The sequence below is a fragment of the Loxodonta africana genome, chromosome X (assembly GCF_030014295.1).
Source record: "Loxodonta africana isolate mLoxAfr1 chromosome X, mLoxAfr1.hap2, whole genome shotgun sequence".
In the NCBI taxonomy this organism is placed as follows: Eukaryota; Metazoa; Chordata; class Mammalia; order Proboscidea; family Elephantidae; genus Loxodonta; species Loxodonta africana.
Window position 1 is genome coordinate 164,043,323 of NC_087369.1, and position 20,089 is coordinate 164,063,411.

General features: G+C 41.7%; 1 protein-coding gene across 1 annotated transcript; it reads left to right on the forward strand.

The window, feature by feature from the left end:
• The first annotated feature begins 1,696 nt into the window (after positions 1-1,696).
• LOC100665547 (synaptonemal complex protein 3-like) lies at positions 1,697-8,996 on the forward strand. The gene is made up of 9 exons (XM_003420166.2): positions 1,697-2,039; positions 2,125-2,274; positions 2,462-2,531; positions 2,706-2,740; positions 3,781-3,898; positions 4,772-4,871; positions 6,644-6,742; positions 8,609-8,713; positions 8,839-8,996. The coding sequence occupies exons 1-9, from the start codon at positions 1,697-1,699 to the stop codon at positions 8,890-8,892; spliced, it is 1,074 nt and encodes a 357-aa protein (XP_003420214.1). The 3' UTR covers positions 8,893-8,996.
• Positions 8,997-20,089: the final 11,093 nt, after the last annotated feature.

The following is a 20,089-nucleotide window of genomic DNA, read 5'->3' on the forward strand; positions in this document are numbered from 1 at the left end:
TAACTGTGCCTAGGCAAACCCTGGCAAAATAAACTAATCACGAAAGGACAAATACTGTCTGACCTCGCTTATATAAGAGGACAAGAAAAGGCAAAGGTACACAGACCAAAGTTTATTAGTGGTTACGAGGGGCGGGGCGGGGGAAAAGGAGTTATGCTTCATTAACTCCCCTATGTTTGTGATTTGCAACTTACAAGTTAAAGGAAGAAATTGGAAAGCAACAAGTTAACTATTAAGAACTTGGCAACAGGCTGCAGGTCTGTTTCCGCCAGGGGGCGGGGCTCCGCCGAGGCCCCAACCTCACGCATGCGCGCTGTGCTGGCCAATCAGCGCTGCGCCCGCTCAGGCAAGGCTGGCTTGCTCCGCCCCCTCCTGAAGTGCCTCAGAGGAGCTTCGCGGTGCGCGCCTCGCTGTGGGAGTGTTGCCGCTAGAGCCGTTACCTCAGGTGAGGGGCGGGCAGTGTGGGGCGGCTGGGATCCCGGCGGGTCTGCGGTGGCCACCGGGTTCATCAGGTTGACGAGGGGCGTGTGTCCAGCGCGAGACACCCCACCCAAGGCGCCTGTGCCCGGTGGGGTGACTGTTCCCCGGGGCCTGATCTGGCCACTGACTGGAAGGTGGAGGGAGGGGGTGGTGGGGTGGGCCTCTCTGAGGGCCTGGGGCGATGGGAGTCAGTAGGGCATGGAAGGTCTGGGAGGGAGGACGGCTGAGAGGGGAGGGACGGACGATGGGAGAGGAGGGAGGGGGAAGGACCGTTGAGAGGGGAGGCAGGGCAGGTGAGGGGGTGGGGAGGGAGGGCGGGTGAGGGGGCGGAGAGGCAGGATAGGGGAGGGGGCGAGAAGGGAGGCTGGGTGAGGGGGAAGGAAGAGAGGATGAGGGATGGGGGACGGGAGTGGATGACAGGTGAGGGGAGGAGGGAGGACCGGTGTGGGGGGAGGGAGGAGAGGGGAGGGGGAGAGAGGAGGGCAAACTGGTGAGGGGGTAAGGGAGGGAGGACAGGTGGAGGAGAGGGAGGACAGGTGAGGGGATGGGGAGGGAGGACAGGTGAGGGGATGGGGAGGGAGGACAGGTGAGGGGATAGGGAGGGAGGACAGGTGAGGGGATGGGGAGGGAGGACAGGTGAGGGGATGGGGAGGGAGGACAGGTGAGGGGATGGGGAGGGAGGACAGGTGGAGGAGAGGGAGGACAGGTGAGGGGATGGGGAGAGAGGACAGGTGGAGGAGAGGGAGGACAGGTGAGGGGATGGGGAGGGAGGACAGGTGGGGGAGAGGGAGGACAGGTGAGGGGATGGGGAGGGAGGACAGGTGAGGGGATGGGGAGGGAGGACAGGTAGAGGAGAGGGAGGACAGGTGAGGGGATGGGGAGGGAGGACAGGTGGAGGAGAGGGAGGACAGGTGGAGGAGAGGGAGGACAGGTGAGGGGATGGGGAGGGAGGACAGGTGGGGGAGAGGGAGGACAGGTGAGGGGATGGGGAGGGAGGACAGGTGGGGGAGAGGGAGGACAGGTGAGGGGATGGGGAGAGAGGACAGGCGAGGGGAAGGGGGAGGGAGGATCTGCGAGAGGAGTAAGGGAGGGAGGGCGGGGGAGGGGGAAGAGGAAAGAAAACTGGTGCAGGGGAAGGGGAGGGAGGACAGGCGAGGGTTGAGGAGGGAGGACAGGTAAGGGGCGATGAAGGAGTGGCTTCATCCCCTCAGGGACCATGACAGGTGACCAAGGGCCCTACATTTGTCCCCTGGGGATGTCGTGGCGGCCTGTGTGGACGTTCGCTCTCCGAAGCCAAGTGGCAGCAAGTCTTTATGTGTCTGTTGCTTCAGACTTCTCTCCGGCCTGCTCGGGGGGCGGCCCCCCAGCTGTCACGTTGTCCCTTTGTGACAGGGATCTCCCGCATTTAGCCAGTTGGAATCTGGCAGAGGCAGGACCGAAACCTACACGTCCCAGTGTGGAGTCAGGGTTGACCCTGTCGTTGTCACCTTTGTCACCTCCTGGTCCAACAAAAGAAATGAGGAGACTGCAAAGCTTGTTATTTAACCGAGGCGACCCTTGTGAGATACCTCTGATGTGCAAAGCTACCCATTTGTTTAAATAGCGTGTTTGAACTCGGGAAGTTTAAGCGATCTATTTTTTAAGTCAGCAAACAGGATCTAATTATGGCACCCACTGGAAGAAAGGGAACGGGGAGACCTGGGAGACGCGTGGTGAAGGATCAGGATAGAGAAGCCTCTGGCACAGAAGATAAAAAAGATCTGAGTGGTTCCGAGCAGGACGGGAAGGAGGAAGGTACAGTGTCCCTAATGAACATCTTGGCAAGTGTGGCGCAATAGGGCACACTTTACTTTTTTTCTTTTTTATTTACTTTAAAACCTTATGTTGGCCAAAAGCCCAAAAGCTTCCAAAATGTAGCTATGACGCCATTAAAAATTAACTCGTATAACATAATTTAAAAATGTTTTTCTTTTCAATGAAGGAAAGAGTCCAATAACTGATAAGAATGGAAGAAAAAGACCATCTGCAGGCTCAATTGAGGACGAGCTGGGGTAATGTGTTCAAGCAATATTTGCCCATCTGGTCAGGTACTTTAAGAAAAGTCGACTTTGGTTTCATTTAGCAAGCATCACATGTGAAACAGTTGGCGTGAGACATTTCTTCCCAAACAAGCATGCCATTTTTTGTGTCCTTACTTAAAAATTGTTCACGTAATTTCTTCACAGGGACGAAGTACAGGATTTGTTGGAAAGATTTAAAGGTATTTTTTTTTTTTTTTAAGAGATACTGGCATTTAAACAAAATTGTTTTAAATCACGTAACTTGGGCAATAGGAAATGTGATTCAATGGACTATATATAGATGGATGCTGCACGTATAAAATATTTCTCTAATATTTTATATGACAGCGCAGTGCCTTCATGATTACTGAAAAATAACTGCTGATGATAGAGGTGAAAACCTAAAAAAATCCAAACCTGCTGCCATCGAGTCGATTCTGACTCATAGCGACCCTAAAGGACACGCAAAATGGGGGATGATAGGATAATTGCGTCAGATCACCAAATGGCGGATCCTACCAAGTTGACACATGCTTTTTGGAGATACAGTTCAATCCATGACGGTTGCTATCAGTTGGAATCGACTTGACGGCACTGGGTTCAGCTTTTGGTTATATAATGAGTTCTAACAGTATTCTGTCTAAATGTGTCCTTTGAATTGGGGGATATTGTATCAATTTAGAAAAATAAATCCTTTATACCTTTTTTCTCATTAGGAAGTTAAGTCTGTCCTTGTGACCCTTTACACACATTCTGGATAATAAAAAATGTTTTGATTATTAGTTCCTTTTTTTTCTAGGAGCCCTGGTGGCACAGTGCATAAAGCGCTCCACTGCTAACTGGAAGGCTGGTGGTTCAAACCCACCAGTGGCTCCGCAGGAGAAAGATGTGGCAGTCTGCTTCCATAAAGATTTACAGTCTTGGGAACCCTATGGCGTCACTATGAGTTGGAATTGACTTGACGGCACTGGGGTTTTGGGGTTTAACATCCCTAAATTTAAAAAATGATCTTATGTTAGAAAAACTAGAATTGGGAAACTAGTAACTAAGAGTGTTCACAGAAAAAAATGGGGGCAGGGGAGAGGAACAAACAACCTTTTTTTTTTTTAATGATGCCTGTTTTTAAAATTATCAATGTCTTTCTAATATTGCTGACCCCAAATTACCCGTATTGATTTGAATATGTGGAAACTAAAAAATTTTAACATTAAATATAAATGAATATTTATTTTCAACATAGCTGACATTCAAAAAACTCTTATTGCAAAGAGAAGAAGATTTGAAATGAATACCAATGCTTCTGTCAAAAATAATAATGAGAAAATTGAGCATGTTTGGAAAACCCAAAAAGAGCAATGGTAAGGCTGTTGGTTTTTTAGAGCTATAACACTTGTATCATTTCTTAGTATTAATGGATGCAGATGACTTAAGAAATATACAGTTATCTTCTGTTTATTGTAGTCTCTAGTGAAAATGTACTTGGCTCGATTGTTCTCTAAGCAAATAAGTTCTTTAGGCTTATAACCTCATTCTTTCATAGAATTGGGTATATTTCCTAGAAGTCGATAAATATTATCCCCCCTTTAGAATAACAATTTAGAGTTCTTACTATTTTTTTATGTGTACTATAAAAGTAACTTGTATTCATTCTAGAAATATGCGAATTGAATAAAAGGTAAATGCCATACACTATTAGTCTTGTGAGTGTTCGCTGTGTTCAACAATGTGGTAAAAGGTCAATCTTATAAATAATTTGTATGTTTTAGCTGAATTGGGTTATACATTCTTTTGTACAGCTTATTATGCCAAAGTGGGGAAAAAAAGCTAAGTGAAATATTCATGTTTGGAAATCTTCCATAATAAGCACATATAATAACCTCATTGGGTCTATTTATCATACCAGAACTTATATGTTACTCAGTAAAAGAGAATGAAAATTAAACTGCTTGGAGGTAAAATTAATGTTCCTGGAAAAATTACGTATACTCTAAAACTCTCTTAGTTTTCAAGAGCTAAAGTATACGAAATAGCTTCTCACTTATCCTCTTAGAAAAAAAAATGTTTGGAATCTGTGAATCATTCATTTTCCATCTCGGTTTCCTGTCAGAAGATTTAAGCTGCTGCTGTTCCCTTCTTCTTTTGTAGTATAAGTTAGTCAATTTTGCTTCAAACGTGTTTTTTTTTTTCATATTGGTATGAAATATGATAGTGCTCCTTGTTATGTTTTACAGGCAGAAGCTTACTCATGGATACTCTCAGCAGTTTCTGGCTTTGTTTCGGCAGTGGGATATAGATATGAAGAAAGCTGAGGAACGAGAAGTAAAACTAACTGTCGGTATCAGGCTTCGCTTTATACATAATCTATTGTAACTAAGTCTCAAGTAGGAATGAATGGAGAGCCTAGGCTTGTAGTAGATCCACGGAACGAAGCTCAGTTCCATTAGTCATTGTTGGCTGCGTGTTTTGACCCCATGACTATAAACCAGGGAAGTGTAGGCAGATAAAAAAAAAAAGAGTTGCCGTCAAGCTGAGCCCGACTCATGTTGAGCCCCATGTGTGTCAGAGTAGAACTGTGCTCCATAGGGTTTTCAGTGTCTGATTTTTGGGGATGTAGATCACCAGGCCTTTCTTCCGAGGCACCTCTGGGTGGGCTCGAACCTCCAAGCTTTTGGTTTGCAGCCAAGCACGTTAGCTGAGATCCCAGGGGACTCCATAAGCAAATACCATCCTGTACTGGTTGGGATTCTTGCAGTTCCAAGTGACAGAAATTTGCTAAAGTACCAAACAGGAATATATTGATTTACATAAAGAATTGCAGGGGGAGTTTAGCTGCAGGCACAGCTGGATGGGGTGGTCAAAGGTGGCTCATGCAGTGTCATCTGGGCTCTGTCTCCATCCCTTAGCAGGCTCTCTCAGTGTGGTAAGCGATCCTAGATTTGCGAACAGTGTAGCAACCCCAGTGGGCTGAGACAGTCTTACTCAATAGCTCTGGCAGAAAGGTCCTCGGGAGAATTCTCACTGATCTGTCTTGGATCATTTGCACATCCCTGAACCAGTCATGGTGGGCCAGGGCATGGTGTACTCTTGATGGCCAGACCTGGGCTACCTGCCCATCCCTATGGGGGATGGAAGTCAGTCCCACCCATATACTGTATAGCTACATTAACTAGCCTTCTCTTTCACTCTAGAATTGTTTGTAAATTTATCACACACCTTTCACCGCCAGAGCGAAGCTATTGTTCACATGAAAAAAAATTGGTGTGTGTGTTGGACGGGGGGCTTCGTTAGTCAGCTCAGATTTGGAAAAGTTAAATTTGCGGTGCATGTGAAACACCCAAGGGGTCATGTTGAGTAGGCCACTGGCTGTGTGGGCCTGGATTCAGGAGAGGGATCAGCTCTGTCATATGCTGCTGACAGGCCAAGTAAGGTGGATTTGGCAGCGTGCAGGGCATTGGTGTCATTAAGGAAGGAGGGTTTGGTGGCATGGTGTGTGAAAAAGCCCAGTGAGTACAAGAGAGAATGGCACAGGAAGCAATGGGGTGGTAGCTGGGGAGAAAAGGGATACACGTGGGTTTTGACTGGAGAAATAGCAAGATGTTTGTATGTTGATGGGAATTATCTAGAGGGAGAAAAATGAAAGTTTGGAGGGGGGTGGTGGGAGGACAATTGCTGAGCAATATTCTTGAGAGTGGATGGGATTGATCTAGTGGGCAGGAGAAGAAGTTGGTTTTGGCAAGCCAGGATTGTTCCTCCATAAAAACAGGATAGACGGTAGAGTATATAAGTGCTGATGGGTATAGGTGGGTGGTAGGTGTGGTGATGGGAGACTGGAAGTCCTCTTTGGATGACTTCTGTTTAGTGAAATAAGTACGGTCACCAGTTAAATGTAAAGACTGTGGAGGAGATGTTGCTGCCTTTGAGGACTGAAGAGAAGTCATGAACTAATTTCCTCAGAGTGGGTTAGGGAAACAGAATTGCAAATGTTAGAAGCATTGATTTTAATGTTATTCCTTTTAAGCTTAGTGTAGAATTATTTATTGTTCAATTTTACCTAAATTTTTATCACAACTTCTTCTTTTATATATATATATATATATTTGTAGGTTATGTTTCGACAGCAGCAAAGGATTTTACAACAAACTAGAATTCTTCAGAACCAGACACTGAAAGCAGTCAAAACTCTTTATGAGCAATTTCTGAAGGTCTGTTGTCCTTGGTAACACAATACATTCGTATAAGACATAATGTGTGTGTGGAAGGATAAGATGCTTTTTTCCTTTGGAATTTATGGGAGAAAACATTTTTTAATGCATTTTAAATTTTTAAGCACTTTCCATTTTGACTTGTTCCTGATTTTACATAGCGCCAAATGTATTTTGACTTTTAGGATTCATTAATGGTTTTCTGGGGGTCGTTCAGAGATGGCTCAGAGGTATAATAGGATGAAAAAGCCAGCAGAGGATCAAAAGTTTGTGAATTGAGAAATATGTACTAGATTTCTCATTACATTAGCAAAATGTGGTCAGTGACACTGACTTCTTGTTCATGCAGATACACGCTTGTGCAAGCATCAGTGGGATCCTTGTACACACCCCTTTTTTATTTGATGGGGGGTTCTTTTGCGTAACCCTGTTCAAAAACATGTTAAAATGTCATTCTTGTAAACTAGTTGGGATAGTTTAAGAAAACTCATAAAATAGGTTTGATATCAACATTATTTTAATGTCTATAAATATATATACACATACATATATGTGTATATCTATCCATATACACATATATGCGTGTGTATCACCGAAGAGTTTTTTTTTTAAAGCCTTTCAGAGTAGAGAGCTTGTCGGCTTGCTCTAATGCCCCCTGAGAACCATTTATTCATCGGTGTGAAGGTTTGATAAAGTTCTAGAAATGGTTTCTTCTAAGTGTTAACCACTCAGGGCAGGCAGCTTAGTGTTGTCTTTGGCCCCTCTGCTTCCTGATCCTTCCCATCCAGGTATTATGAAACCCTGTGATTTTTACCTCTGCAATGGTTCTTTTGTTTCTTTCTTTCTTTGAATTTCCACTTCCGCTGCCCCAGTTCAGGACCTCATCCGTCCTTTCTGTGCTGTTAAAACTCTTCCATCGGATTTCTCTCCTCTCTAGTCCATCCTTCACAGAGAGGCCTGCAGTGTTACCTTCCTGAAACATATCCCTTCTCTCCTGGAAAACTCTGAGTAGCTTCCTATTCTAAAATCTTAGATATTCAAGCCCCCAAATAACATGACCCCCTTTTGGAAGGTCATTTCCTGAATCCTTTCTCTCCTCCCACCCCTCCAGCTGAATTGCTTTCTCTGACCTAACGCACCATGTGCTTCCATGAGGTTGCCTATGCCCTCCCCCTGTGGAAATCTTAGTCTTTTGTTGACTAAATTGAAACTAAACTTGTTTTCCACTGTGTAGATACAGCAAGTTGTATTACACCTATTTATTATCAAATGTTGGTGGTATTTTGCTGATGTGTTTCTCCTTCTCCCTGGAGTGAGGATGAGATGGTGTATTTTTCATTTTATAGTTCCTCCACAGCGCTTAACACGGTGATGGTACTTCTTACACAGTAGGCACAAGATCACCATTTGTCGGATGAAGAGTAAAGATTGAAAATGTAATTTATACTTTTCGTAACTTGAAAAGCTTCCATTACAGATCACTATTTTCCTCCAATTAGATCATGTTACATTGACTATCAGTCATAATAAGTGGCTTTAGAAAGCTTCTTAGCGAGTTTCACAGCTACAGTATTTATTGACAGGGGATCTCGGTCTTTCTCTTTGCTCTGTCTTGACCTTAGCAGTTCATTAGCCCATTGTTTCAAGCAAAGTATACTACCGTTGAACCTCCCATAACAATATTTGACTCAGTCTGACATCTTTTCTATTCCGCTAGTGGGTATTTTGGCCTTCCTGTATTACTTGGAATATTTTTATTTGGAATAAACAGTAAGCATCTTTTGAAAATTAAAAAATTCATACATTTGCAATTTAATTGTGCAAGTTTGGAAGCTGAGATGACCGAACCAGACTTTTTGGTTTTAGAACGTTGAGGACATGGAGAAGAATCATGAAAACGTTCTTATTCAAGCACAGAGTGAACTTAGAAAAGACATGGCTTCACTGCAAAACAAAATTTTAATGGAAGCTGTAAGTAATGTATATTTAAATTTGAAAAGTAAGAATTAATGTAAGCATTGAAATGTTTTATTTGCTGAGATATGCAAGACACTTATCAAAATATTAAAGATTTCATTTCTCCTTTCATGTAACAGCAACGGCAAGAGATGGCGATTGTCCGAAAGACTCTTCCATCCCTGTTCTTCTGATGACCCTTTGAAGAAAGAGCTAGAATAGTAACATGACAGTTCTAATGTTAGCTACGTAAAGCCACCTTACAGTGGTGTAAACATTCTAATTTAAATTACTGCATCTTGTTGATCGTTACCTTGTTTGTTGAGCACAAGATTATCTGAGTAGCAGCAGTTCCAAAGTCATGTGTATGGAGCTTTCAGCCCTTTGGTAGCAACGGTGATTTTTTCTCCCTTGCACTGTTATTTAACTTTTAGCAGTCAATATGATGTAATTTTAGGTTTTTGCCCTAGAGAATCTGTATCAGTCCCCAAAGGTAGAAAGCACGAGTACGGAAGGTTACATTGTTCTTCCTTATGAAAAATACAATAAAGATATAAACAAAATTGATTTTCTATGTGCTTCTTTCTGTATACATACTCCTTAAGTTACAGAGACAATCCTGACAAAAACAACCATTCAAAGAACATCTATTTTATCGACTTAGAAAACTTAGAAGCAACTTAATTTTATGTTCTAGGGTAAATCGAACTGCTAAAAATTGTTAAAATAACCAAACAGCCACCAGCTGCACGTGGCAGCCTACGGGACTCCAGCCAACACCAGGCAGAGCACAGGAACTGTCCAGCTTAGCTCTCTCTGCATTCGTGACTCATAGAATTGGGAGAAATTGTTGCTTTTTCAAGCCACTAATACTTGGTTTGTTATTCAGAGACAGGCAAATTCAAACAGGCCACTCGCTATACTGTGTACCAGAATGAGCATCACCAGGTTTTTAAAATTTCTGTTTAATTTTCCTTGACTCAATTAAATATTCCTTCGTTTTATTATACTGCGTCATGGCCCGAAGAAAGGAATTTTTTACTTCAAGATTCCAGCTGGATCTATTGCTAATATACTTGTTAGCAAATATAATGTGAATGTAGTAAAATTAAGAGGCATGCACACTTTCTGCCTGATCCCCAACTTCTTCTCTTTGGTCTGAAGACTCTGATCAGTGGAAGTTGGTTTTAGGCAGTACACCCTTTATAGAACAGGTAATTTTTTTTCAGACTTGGATTTTGTTAGTGTTGTACTTAGTTACTTCTGAGGAATAATTTAGCCAGCTAAACTACCTTAATGTAATGAAATCTACAAACCTCAACCCCGAAGCCAACACCTTGCTTAATGGAGAAACACTGACTAGAGACATTCCTACTAACATTAGAAATGAGAAAGAGATGCCTAACTCTTAATGTTGTGAAATGGAGGAATTGGCCACTGTAATTAGACAAGAGAAAGTAATTTTCAAAATAAAAATCAGAAAGGATTAGTGGAAGCCCCATTATAATAAGCATTGAGAGAAATTAGTAAAGTAACAGATAGAAAAATTAATATACAGAAGTGAAAAGCCTATGTATAATGATAATATTTTATATTATAATGATAATCATTTGGGAGATACAATAGAAGATCCCATGAACAATGGCAGAAATAAACTAGGCATAAATTGAATAAGAAATATCCAAAATCTATATAAGTACAAGCATAAATCACACTGAAAGTCGCAAAAGTAGATTTGTGAATAAAGGGAAAGAGGTCAGTGGTCTTCTTTAAATATCAGTAGAATTATTTGGTGGAAGATGCCTCTGGGCTGTGGGAAATCCTGAGATTTTTTTCCCACTTAAATCTTTTTTTTTTTTTTAATTGTTCTTAGCTTCTCATTGGATGTCATATATAGCCTATGTTTCTTTTGATGTCATGGCACCTTATGAGGAAGTAAAATACAGTTTGAAAGCCACTCTTGAAGCAACTTTTCTTGCTGCATTTTAAACTGGCATTTGCCCTTTCTCATTGATTAATGAGGATTATTGATTTTGCTTGTTTATGACATGCTCCCCACTATTAGGAGCCTTTATCTTATCTCTCCTTCAGATTTTATTTCCTCTGCAGTTTCCTAAAGCAGTTAATTTTCTACAGGTGCTTTTATGGGCATCTATAAAAAAAAAATTTTTTTTTTTTTTATTCCCAAGGACAGAGATGCTCAGATAAGATTTGGCAATGCATAGAAAAACTTTTACCTGTCTGTTCTCCTCACGGGGAAGTGAAGGATTAATGGAGCAGTGAAAGTGAATAACTAATTGTTGTTATGGATTGCTTAGTAAAAGCAGATTTGCGCAGCAATTACATTTAATGTTAAATAGTATTTACAATGTAACCATTTTGCTGGAGGCTGAATGAGAGGCTATATGTGAACAAGCAGACAACTGTGAAGTACCTTGCATGTGAAGCATCATAATTATCGTCATTAAGCGATTTCCTATTCAAGCTGCTTTCAAAGGACTTACCACCCCTCTGCCCCACTTCACCCTCCTGCCCCCAAAGAAAGGCAAGTTATACTATAGATAGTGAATTCCGTCTATTGGGTTTTGATAGTTTCTCTTCATTCAAGCAGCACCCAACTTGGATCTCTAAAGTTTGTTTATAAGTTTGTTACTTGTTCCTATTAGGGCCTACATGGTACCCAAATGGCGCTTAGGACCCATGCCACTCCCAAATGCTCATTTTGGCCTAATATGAGAAGTACTATTCAAAGGACATCTAATATTTTTAATAATGCCTTGGCAGGGGACTCTGACCTCCCTTTCCCTGTCTCCCTATATTTCAGCCATGTCACATTTTATGAATCCAGCTTTCCCTCCCTGAGGCCTTCATCCAACTCTCCCCTCTTCAGAGGTAATAACAACTCTAGTCTGTCTGCCCCTTAATAGCCTATGGAGACAGCTCACATGTTATCTATTCTATCCTCCCCAGGGTCTCCCCACTCCCACCCCCTAGTCGTCTCTTTTCCAAGCTAAATATCCCTGTTGTTGATGTTGTGTGCAGTCAAGTCTATTCTGACTCATAGCAACCCCATGTGACAGATTAGAACTTCCCTATATATATTTTTTTAATCTTCATGAGAGCAGATCACTAGGCTTTTCTTCTGTGGAGCTGCTGGGTGGGATCGAGCCACTGACCTTTCAGTTAGCAGCTGAGAGCTTAACTGCTATGCCACCAAGGCTCCTTTAAATATCCCTAGTTCCTGCCAAACTTTTCCTCGTAGGAATGTTTTATTTGTTTTACCTACAACATCCTGTTGTTATGACTCTGTCTCCTGCAGTAACAGGGGCTGCCGCCAGGTCAGATAACCTTTATCCTCTTCCAGTAGAACTGGTTTGTTAGATACAAGTGCAAACAAAAACCCATGGGTTTTTGTCTGTTTTGCTCTGGAATTGGGAAGATGCAGTAATCTGCTCATTCTCTCCCCTCAGTTGTTTAATTGTCTAGGGTGTCTCAGGAAAGTGAATACTGCAAGATACAGTAAGCACAGTAAAAGCTACCATATATTGAGTGCGTACTATGAGCTAGTCACTATGCTAAGCATTTTATATGTCTTGTCTCATTTTATCATCATAACAGTGCTTTCAGCTTATTATTATTATTCTTCCCTGACAGTGTGTGTCATGTAATAGACTCTTAGTAAATGTTTGTTGAATGAATGAATCCAAAGAGATAGCATAACATTCCCAAGGTCCCAAGTTGGATGCAAGTCTATACTCTTTAAGTATTATACTCCATAACCTGTTTTAAGGAAGATTTTGAAGAATGACAGTCCCCCAAGCACTTATATTCTTGGGATTGTATTATTTTATATTTACAGCTACATTGACCTTTATATGGTCTCTCATTCATTAATTTACTCATATACTTTATAAATATTTATTGAGTGCCTACTGTGTGCCAGGCAAGTTCTAGCCACTGGGGGTACTGTGGTGAAAAAAATAGGGCCTCTGCTTTACTGCTGGTTCTTTGGAAACTTCTGTTTAGACCCTGTCCCCTCAGGTGCTGAGGAATATATGGCAGTTCCCCATATGTTCTATGCCATTTATTCTTCACAAGGTTCTGTGGACAATGGGCACCCAAATGTTTGTTCAATGGCATGGTGATGTAATAGAAAAAAAATACTAGAGTGGAAGCCAAGGTCTGGTCCTTGTATTTATTACCTCTGTGACTTTAAGTAAGTCATTTCATCTATATGAGCCTCAATATTCTCATCTCAAAAATAAGACCAATTATCCATGCCATGTCTAACTCATTGAATTCTGCCATAAAGATCAATGAACTAATGGATGCATAAGTACGGTGTAAAGTTCAAGGCCCTACTCAAAGCAAATGTTTTATCGTTCTTATTACCATCCTTGTTGACTGATTGGATAAGCACTGGGAAGTTATTTTCATCCTGGGAGGGGAAAAAGTGTCAGAAAATGGGAGATGAGGCTAAGAAATCAAAGTTAACATGCTAACTTTGAACTTCCTGCAATCTGGTTGCTTTCTTTTGAGCTGTCTTTTTGTGTGTGTGTGTTTCTTTTTGGTTGTCATGTTTCCAACCCTCTATCCAAATAGTGACTGGCACTAAGGTTTAGAATGCTCGAATGGGCATGTAGAAAATTATAGTTTTTGAGACCTTTAAGAGTTGTAGACAGGCTATAGTTTAGGGCTTTGTCTCTTGTACTTATTGTCTCTCAAAATGCAAAGAGCTGAGGAATATCAGGCAAGAAGGAAATAATTTGGAAGATACAGCTGAATGGCTGAGTGTGTTAGCTAGTGTTTAGTGCACACAGAGAGAGAGGGAAAAGAAAGGCTTCTAGGTCTTCATGGGCTTTCTTCTTGGAGAAGTTCTAAGACACTCGCCGAGTTTATTGCATATGCTGATGATTGTTCATGACATTTCCCCCAGATAATTAAAGGCTACAGTGGCATGATACCAGGGTAGGGTTGTAAAGAATTTGGCCTCTCTCATCCCAGCAGCAGTAAAGATAGAAAACGGTACAACTTTAAGAGCATTTTCTTCAGTGACATTATTTTAGAAATAAAGTTCCAGTCTGGTAACTCCTCTTAATGTTGTTGTTAATATCTACTAGGGTTTCATAACCTTCCCTCCTCCACTTCAAAGCTTTGAAGTAGGAACATTTTGTAGTGAAAATTTTCTAACTATTTTAATAGGAATGAAACGACCATCACAGAGCATGGACAAAGTAGGAAAAATTAGACACAAACATTGAGGGTGAAGAGATGCAGGGTGAGCACATCAGTAATGATAATTTATCAGTGCTCTAAAACAAAGATACAACATGGCATAGTGGAAATTGTAGTCTGCTAGGAGTTCAGACACCCAGTTTAATAACTTCTTTTGTTTGTATAGATTATACAGTGTCCCAGTAGCATACCTTGAATTTTCTTGTTTGCTTCTTCCATCAGCCCTAGGAGGTGGCTAAGGCAGTGAATATTTTTTGTTTGTGTCCATCCAAATTTCTTTCTCTCTTTTTGGTTATAGCAACAATTTTCTTTGGAGAGTATTCTCTCCCAGTCCATGTATGAGTGAAGAGTACTGAGACTGAAATGGCTCTGCAATGGGAGAGAATGAAACCAACACACACTTAGTGATGCTTAGAGAACGATACAATGAGTCTTGAAGACATTGTGTGTGTCCCTGGAAGTATTTATGTCTGAGGTCTGTTCCACTCTTCATCTCTATGATGACATATTTCCCTTATCACTCAGTGAGTTTAAGGTAGGTTTCTGTTCCTTGCAACTGAATAAATCCTGAATAAACAACCCCCAATATATAGATGAAGAAACTGAGACTCAGAGATTCGGCGTGTTTCCCGAGGTCATTTACCTAGTGTGTAGCTGACATGGAGCCCAGATCTAGGCTTCTTGACCCTAAATCCTATGCTCTTTTATTAATTTGTCTTGACTAATTGTTCTATCATTAGCTAGTTGTAGAGCTTTTAAAAATATTGCTCAGCATGTCTCGGCCTCAGTTTTCTTCATTTGTAAAATGGAGTGGTTGGATCAATGATCTCTAGTGTCCTCACAAGCCCTGGGTTTCTCTCGTTTTTAAATTTAAATATTATTTATTTAAAATTTTACAAGCAAAGCATGAAACATTCTCATTCCAAACGTTACATACCGAACTAAAGCTCCTTTAACTTCTGCGCTTACCTCTCTTCCTTCTTCTTCAGTTGAATGTCTATCCTCTTAGACTTTGTGCGTTTACATAAATATGGATGTTTTATAGAAATATTTCCTTTGTTTTGTGTCTTTACATGTGTTTTAACTTAAGTTGTCTCACACTGCATATTGATCTGCTTCATTCTTTTAAACTGGTCCATAGTATCAGTCTACTACATTTTATTTATCCATAACCTGTTGATGGAAAGCTGGATAGTTTGTGGTTGTTTATTTTGACAAACAAGGCTGCCGTGGACAAGGCTGTCCTTGGTGTGAATATTCTAGGAGAGATACCAAGGAATACCAATTTTTATTCCCGCCAGCGCTGCATGAGGGTTTCTATTTCTCCACATCATCGCAAGCCCTTAATATCATTAAACTTTAAAGGCATTACCAACTAAATCATTATTCTAAATGTACATTTCTATGATCTTTGAGGCAGTTGAGAAGCTTTTCATATGTTTATGACCATTATTGTGTGTGTGTGTCCTGTGAATTGCAACATTGTGCAGTTCTAAGTATTTGGCTATGTGGTTAATCTGGTTAACCAAAGTCTCAGTTTTGCATTGTAGAGTGCTGATAAACCAAAACAAAACTCATTTCTGTTGACTCGATTCTGACTCATAGTGACCCTATAGGACAGAATAGGACAGAGTAGAACTACCCCATGGGTTTCCAAGGCTGTAATCTTTATGGAAGCCGATTGCCACAACTTTTTCCTGTGGAGTGGCTTTTGGGTTTGAATAAACAACCTTTCTGTTAGCAGCTGAGTGCTTAACCACTGTGTCATCAGGGCTCCTTAGAGTGCTAATAGTGGTGAGATAATGGGAGCTCTATTCCTACAGTCCAATTTGGGTTGGACTGTCTTATTTACCAAAGTGGACTTAGAGAATTGACATGGAATTGTAGAACTTCGTATCTGGAAAGAACAGAATTTTAGCTGTCTTTTAATCCTACTCAGCCATCTGATGTATAAACCCTGTTTTCAAAATCCTAGCCAAACAAACATCCAACCAAATGCTTGAACTCTCTGCCTATTGGGGCAGCCCACTCCATCTGTAGATAGCTCTGTTGATTACAACAGTCTTTCTTGTATTAAACTAGATCCTGTCTCCCTGTAGTTTCTATCCACTGTCTCTGGCCTCAGAGAACAAATCTGCCTCCTTTTCCACATGACAGGCTTTCTGATATATGATGTCAGCTTCTACAATACTCCAGCTCATCTTGTCTCCATATTAAACTTGCTGGTTCCCATAAGTGATCCTTATTTGATGTGGTTTTAAGATCTGTTTTCTTCCCACCTTGCTAGTCACTTTTTACTGAATGATTCCTAGTTTACCTGTGCCCCTTTTTAAAAATGTTTTGCTGAATTGTGTCCCTGAATTCAGTACCTTAGAGTGGACTGAACGATAATAATAGTGATGCCTAAATAGCCTTTATTGAGCATCAGGTACTGTGCCAAGCTCTTAACATGCATTAACTCATTAAATCCTTGTAACAATATTAGGAGGTAGACATTTTATCCTCATTTGACCGATGAGGAAACTGACGCAGATGAAAATTAAGTAATTAACCCAATATTTTGCTGCATGTAACAGGACCAGATTTTTTCCTTTATGGATATCACATTATTTTTTTTTAACTGCTACCTGACTAATATTAACTATCAACTCAAATCCCCAAGTCTTATTTGAATGGGCTACTGGTAAGCTAGTTTTTGAAGCCAAGTCCAGGACCTTATATTTGCCCCTGTAAAATTGCACTAATGTACAATTCATCTCCCTCATCCATTTTTCCCCCTGGTTCAGTTAGCTGGCTCTCTTGTGGTGATTGACTTCATACTTGACACTCTCATCTACAACACCATATACTACATATTTTCTGCTTAGCTCTACATAGATGAGTGGCTTAATTTATTTTGCTTTCCTTTTCTGTTAGTGTGCAGAAAGCAGGCTCCTAGAGTGAAGGGGAGTGGGTATTGTTCCACAGTTTTATGGATGTCATCTACTCTATTTTTCCTTCCCATGAGAAAGATCAAAAGCATTTACCAACTGGTCATATACTTCATGTAACAGTCAGTGTTGTTTATGTTCCTTCCAATTTTTTTTTATCATGATATGCTTGAAAATGATACTGTACACAGGACTTGTCAGCTTGGTTTCTGTATCTCTTCTTGAGAAAAATATATAAATTTTCATTTATTGGCTATAAAATAAAATTGCCCTTCTACTTTTCCTAGGCTTAAATGGAATAATTAGTTTAAAAATCCAGAGATTATTTTGGACACATCTCAGCAATTTTTCTACTTTTAACTCAAAAGCAGATTGACTGGTATAGTGGAAAGATCAAGGGATAGGTGGTTGGGGATGGTGGGCAGGAGACCTGATTTCTACTATTCTCTCGCTATCTGACTACGAATTGCCAGAATTCATTCCCCTTCTGTGGGCTTCTCACTCCTCATCTGTAAAATGAGAGGAGTAGGGCATTGATGGGTCAGTGGTAGAATTCTTGCCTTCCATGTAGGAGACCCAGTTTGCTTCCTGACCAGTGTACCTCATGCACAGCCACCACCTGTCTGTCGGTGGAGGCTTGCATGTTACTATAATGCTGAATAGGTTTCAGTGGAGCTTCCAGACTAAGATGGACTAGGATGAAAGGCATGGCAAACTAATTCCAAAAATCAGCCAGTGAAACCCTACGGATCACAACAGTCTGATCCACAAGTGATCACGGGGATGGCGCAGAATCTGCAGCATTTCATTCACTTGTGCATGGGGTCACCATGAGTCAGGTGCCAACCTGATGGCAGCTAACAACAACAGCCATGAGAGAACAAATGTGAGGATTGGAATAAAATGAGGTAAGACCCTTCACTACTCAAAAATTACCTTGGATTTGATATAATTGTTATAATAAAACTCGTACGTTACAAGAACATTGAAGCAGCTTTGTGTGGGTGCTTTGTAAATCTCTGCCAAAGCTTCATTAAAAAAAAAAAGTCATTCTGGGGCTTTGTCTAGAAGAAACTTTGCCTATTAAAATTTAGAGGGCAAAACATTCTGAGCATTTCTTAGTGCTGGGTGGTCCAAAAATAACAGTCACAGTTGTATCACTTTGGAATTTTTTTATAGTCTAAGTCCTTGTGTGGATAGCTGTAGGCAAATCAGAGAGGTACTGTCGCATTTTTGGTATTGAAAAGGGAGTCAGAAGGCCCAGTTGTGTGCTTTTGTCCCACAATATATCCTCTGGAGGACAAACACCAAGAATTGTTGGGAACTTCTTGAAACTCATTTATACAACTGTAAAATCAGCCACTAACTTATTAGAAAACAAGTTTTCTGTGAAAATGCTCATTTGCTTTCTGCACCTGAAAAAATAAAAATATCACATGAGAAATATCTGGGAAGTATCTTCTAACCTATGTGCAAATATATTTACAGTAAAAAAAAAAGACATGCTGAATTGTTTCATTTCCTTAATGTATGTAGATTTTGTCAAGATATTAGTGAAGATAAAATTTATTTACATTGGAAATATGGATTTTTAAGATGCCAACTCCATGAGTTTTTGTTTGTTTATACATAAAATATATTTTATTGAGGGAAGGATTTATTGTTTTTGAGTGGTTTTGATTTTCTTTGTTTTCTTCCATTTAGTCTATGGGTACATTTATCAGTTAAAAATGTACATGACCGGGAGGTGGGGCCAAGATGGCTAACTAGGTAGAACTACCGCGGATCCCTCTTGCAACAAAGACTCGGAAAAACAAGTGAATCGATCACATACATGACAATCTACAAACCCTGACCATCAAACACAGAACCAAGGAGTTGACCTGAGTGACAGGGGAGTGAAAAGCTGCACCCTGAAGCAGCAACCACTTCTGGAACCGGTGTCCCATGCCACAGCCTTGAGCCCTCGTGATTCCCTGGTGCCAGAGTGGTGGGGCCAATTGTGGCTTACTGAGACAGGGTAAGCATGGGACGCAGCCCTATCCCCTAACCCCCTGGAGTAACCTTGGTAGAGACTCAGCCAGCGCAAGCAGGCTGCACAATGACGCAGCTGACAAGAGAACGAGCAACCACGGGGAAGCAGCAACAGTTTTCAGAGCCTGGAGCCAGTGTCCCAGTCAGAAAACCTTGGCGCTGGGCTTTGGACTAACCGCAGAGGAGCTGAGCACAGCTTCCTGAGATGGCACAAGCATGGGACGCAGCCCTAGCCCCCTGAAGTAACCTTGGTGGAAACCCAGGCAGCGCACACAGGCTGCACAACAACGTGGCTGACAGGAGGAGAAATCATGGGGAAGAAGCAACTGGTTTTGTAGCCTGGAGTGCAGTGTCCCAGCCAGAAAACATTGGCGCTGGGCTTTGGACTAGGAGCGGAGAAGCTGATCACGGCTTCCTGAGACGGTGCAAGAACGGGACAAAGGCCTGACCCTCGGGGGGAATCTCGACCCAGCCAGCACACACAGGCTACACACCCCTCAGGAATCTCAGATAAAACAGTCATCACCAAGCAAGATAAGTAACTCTGTGTATATTGCCTCGAGCTACTCTCTCCTATCTATCTGATCCCTCCCCTCCCTGCCCCAGGTGGCTTCATTAACATTGAAATATCCTGGGTCAGGGAGTGAAGTGCTCTGCGGGTTTTTTTTTTTCTTCCTAACCCATTCTTCTGGCCTGAGAGAAGCAGCAATTAACAACCCGGGGGGGGGGGGAGATACTTCCCTGATTTCCCTAAACTGGAATAAAAATACAGAACCAGCTCCAGCCAAGCATAAGAGATCCACAGTCTTTGGCTTTCATCCCTATAGGGAACAAGGTGGCTATTATAATGCAAAGGCAATTCTGATAGAGATCTGACTGTAATTGTTTTAGCAGAGCAGTGGAAAGACAAGTTTTCAAGGTCTGATACCTCTCTACCTATTAAACAGAGCCCTCACTGATCCACAGCGGGGAACTGAGGGCTGAGCTCCACCCAAACCACCTAGCCACCTGCTAAAGGGGCCTGAGGATAGTGAAGCTTACCAATCTTTAGAGGTACAAGCATTGGGTGCCTAAGGCACAGCTGCAGATCCCACCCACCAAACTGCTCTAGGAATAGAGACACACCTACCTCACTGGCACATGTGGGAAGGCTGTCAGCATTCTGCCCTCCTTGGAGTGTGCCCCCCTGCCG

Coding starts and splice junctions, on each gene's coding strand:
- LOC100665547 (XM_003420166.2), top strand. CDS start 1,697: ATGACAGGTGACCAAGGGCCCTACATTTGTCCCCTGGGGATGTCGTGG. Junction 2,275..2,461: donor GCAGGACGGGAAGGAGGAAG/GTACAGTGTCCC, acceptor TTTTCAATGAAG/GAAAGAGTCCAATAACTGAT. Junction 8,714..8,838: donor ACAAAATTTTAATGGAAGCT/GTAAGTAATGTA, acceptor TTCATGTAACAG/CAACGGCAAGAGATGGCGAT.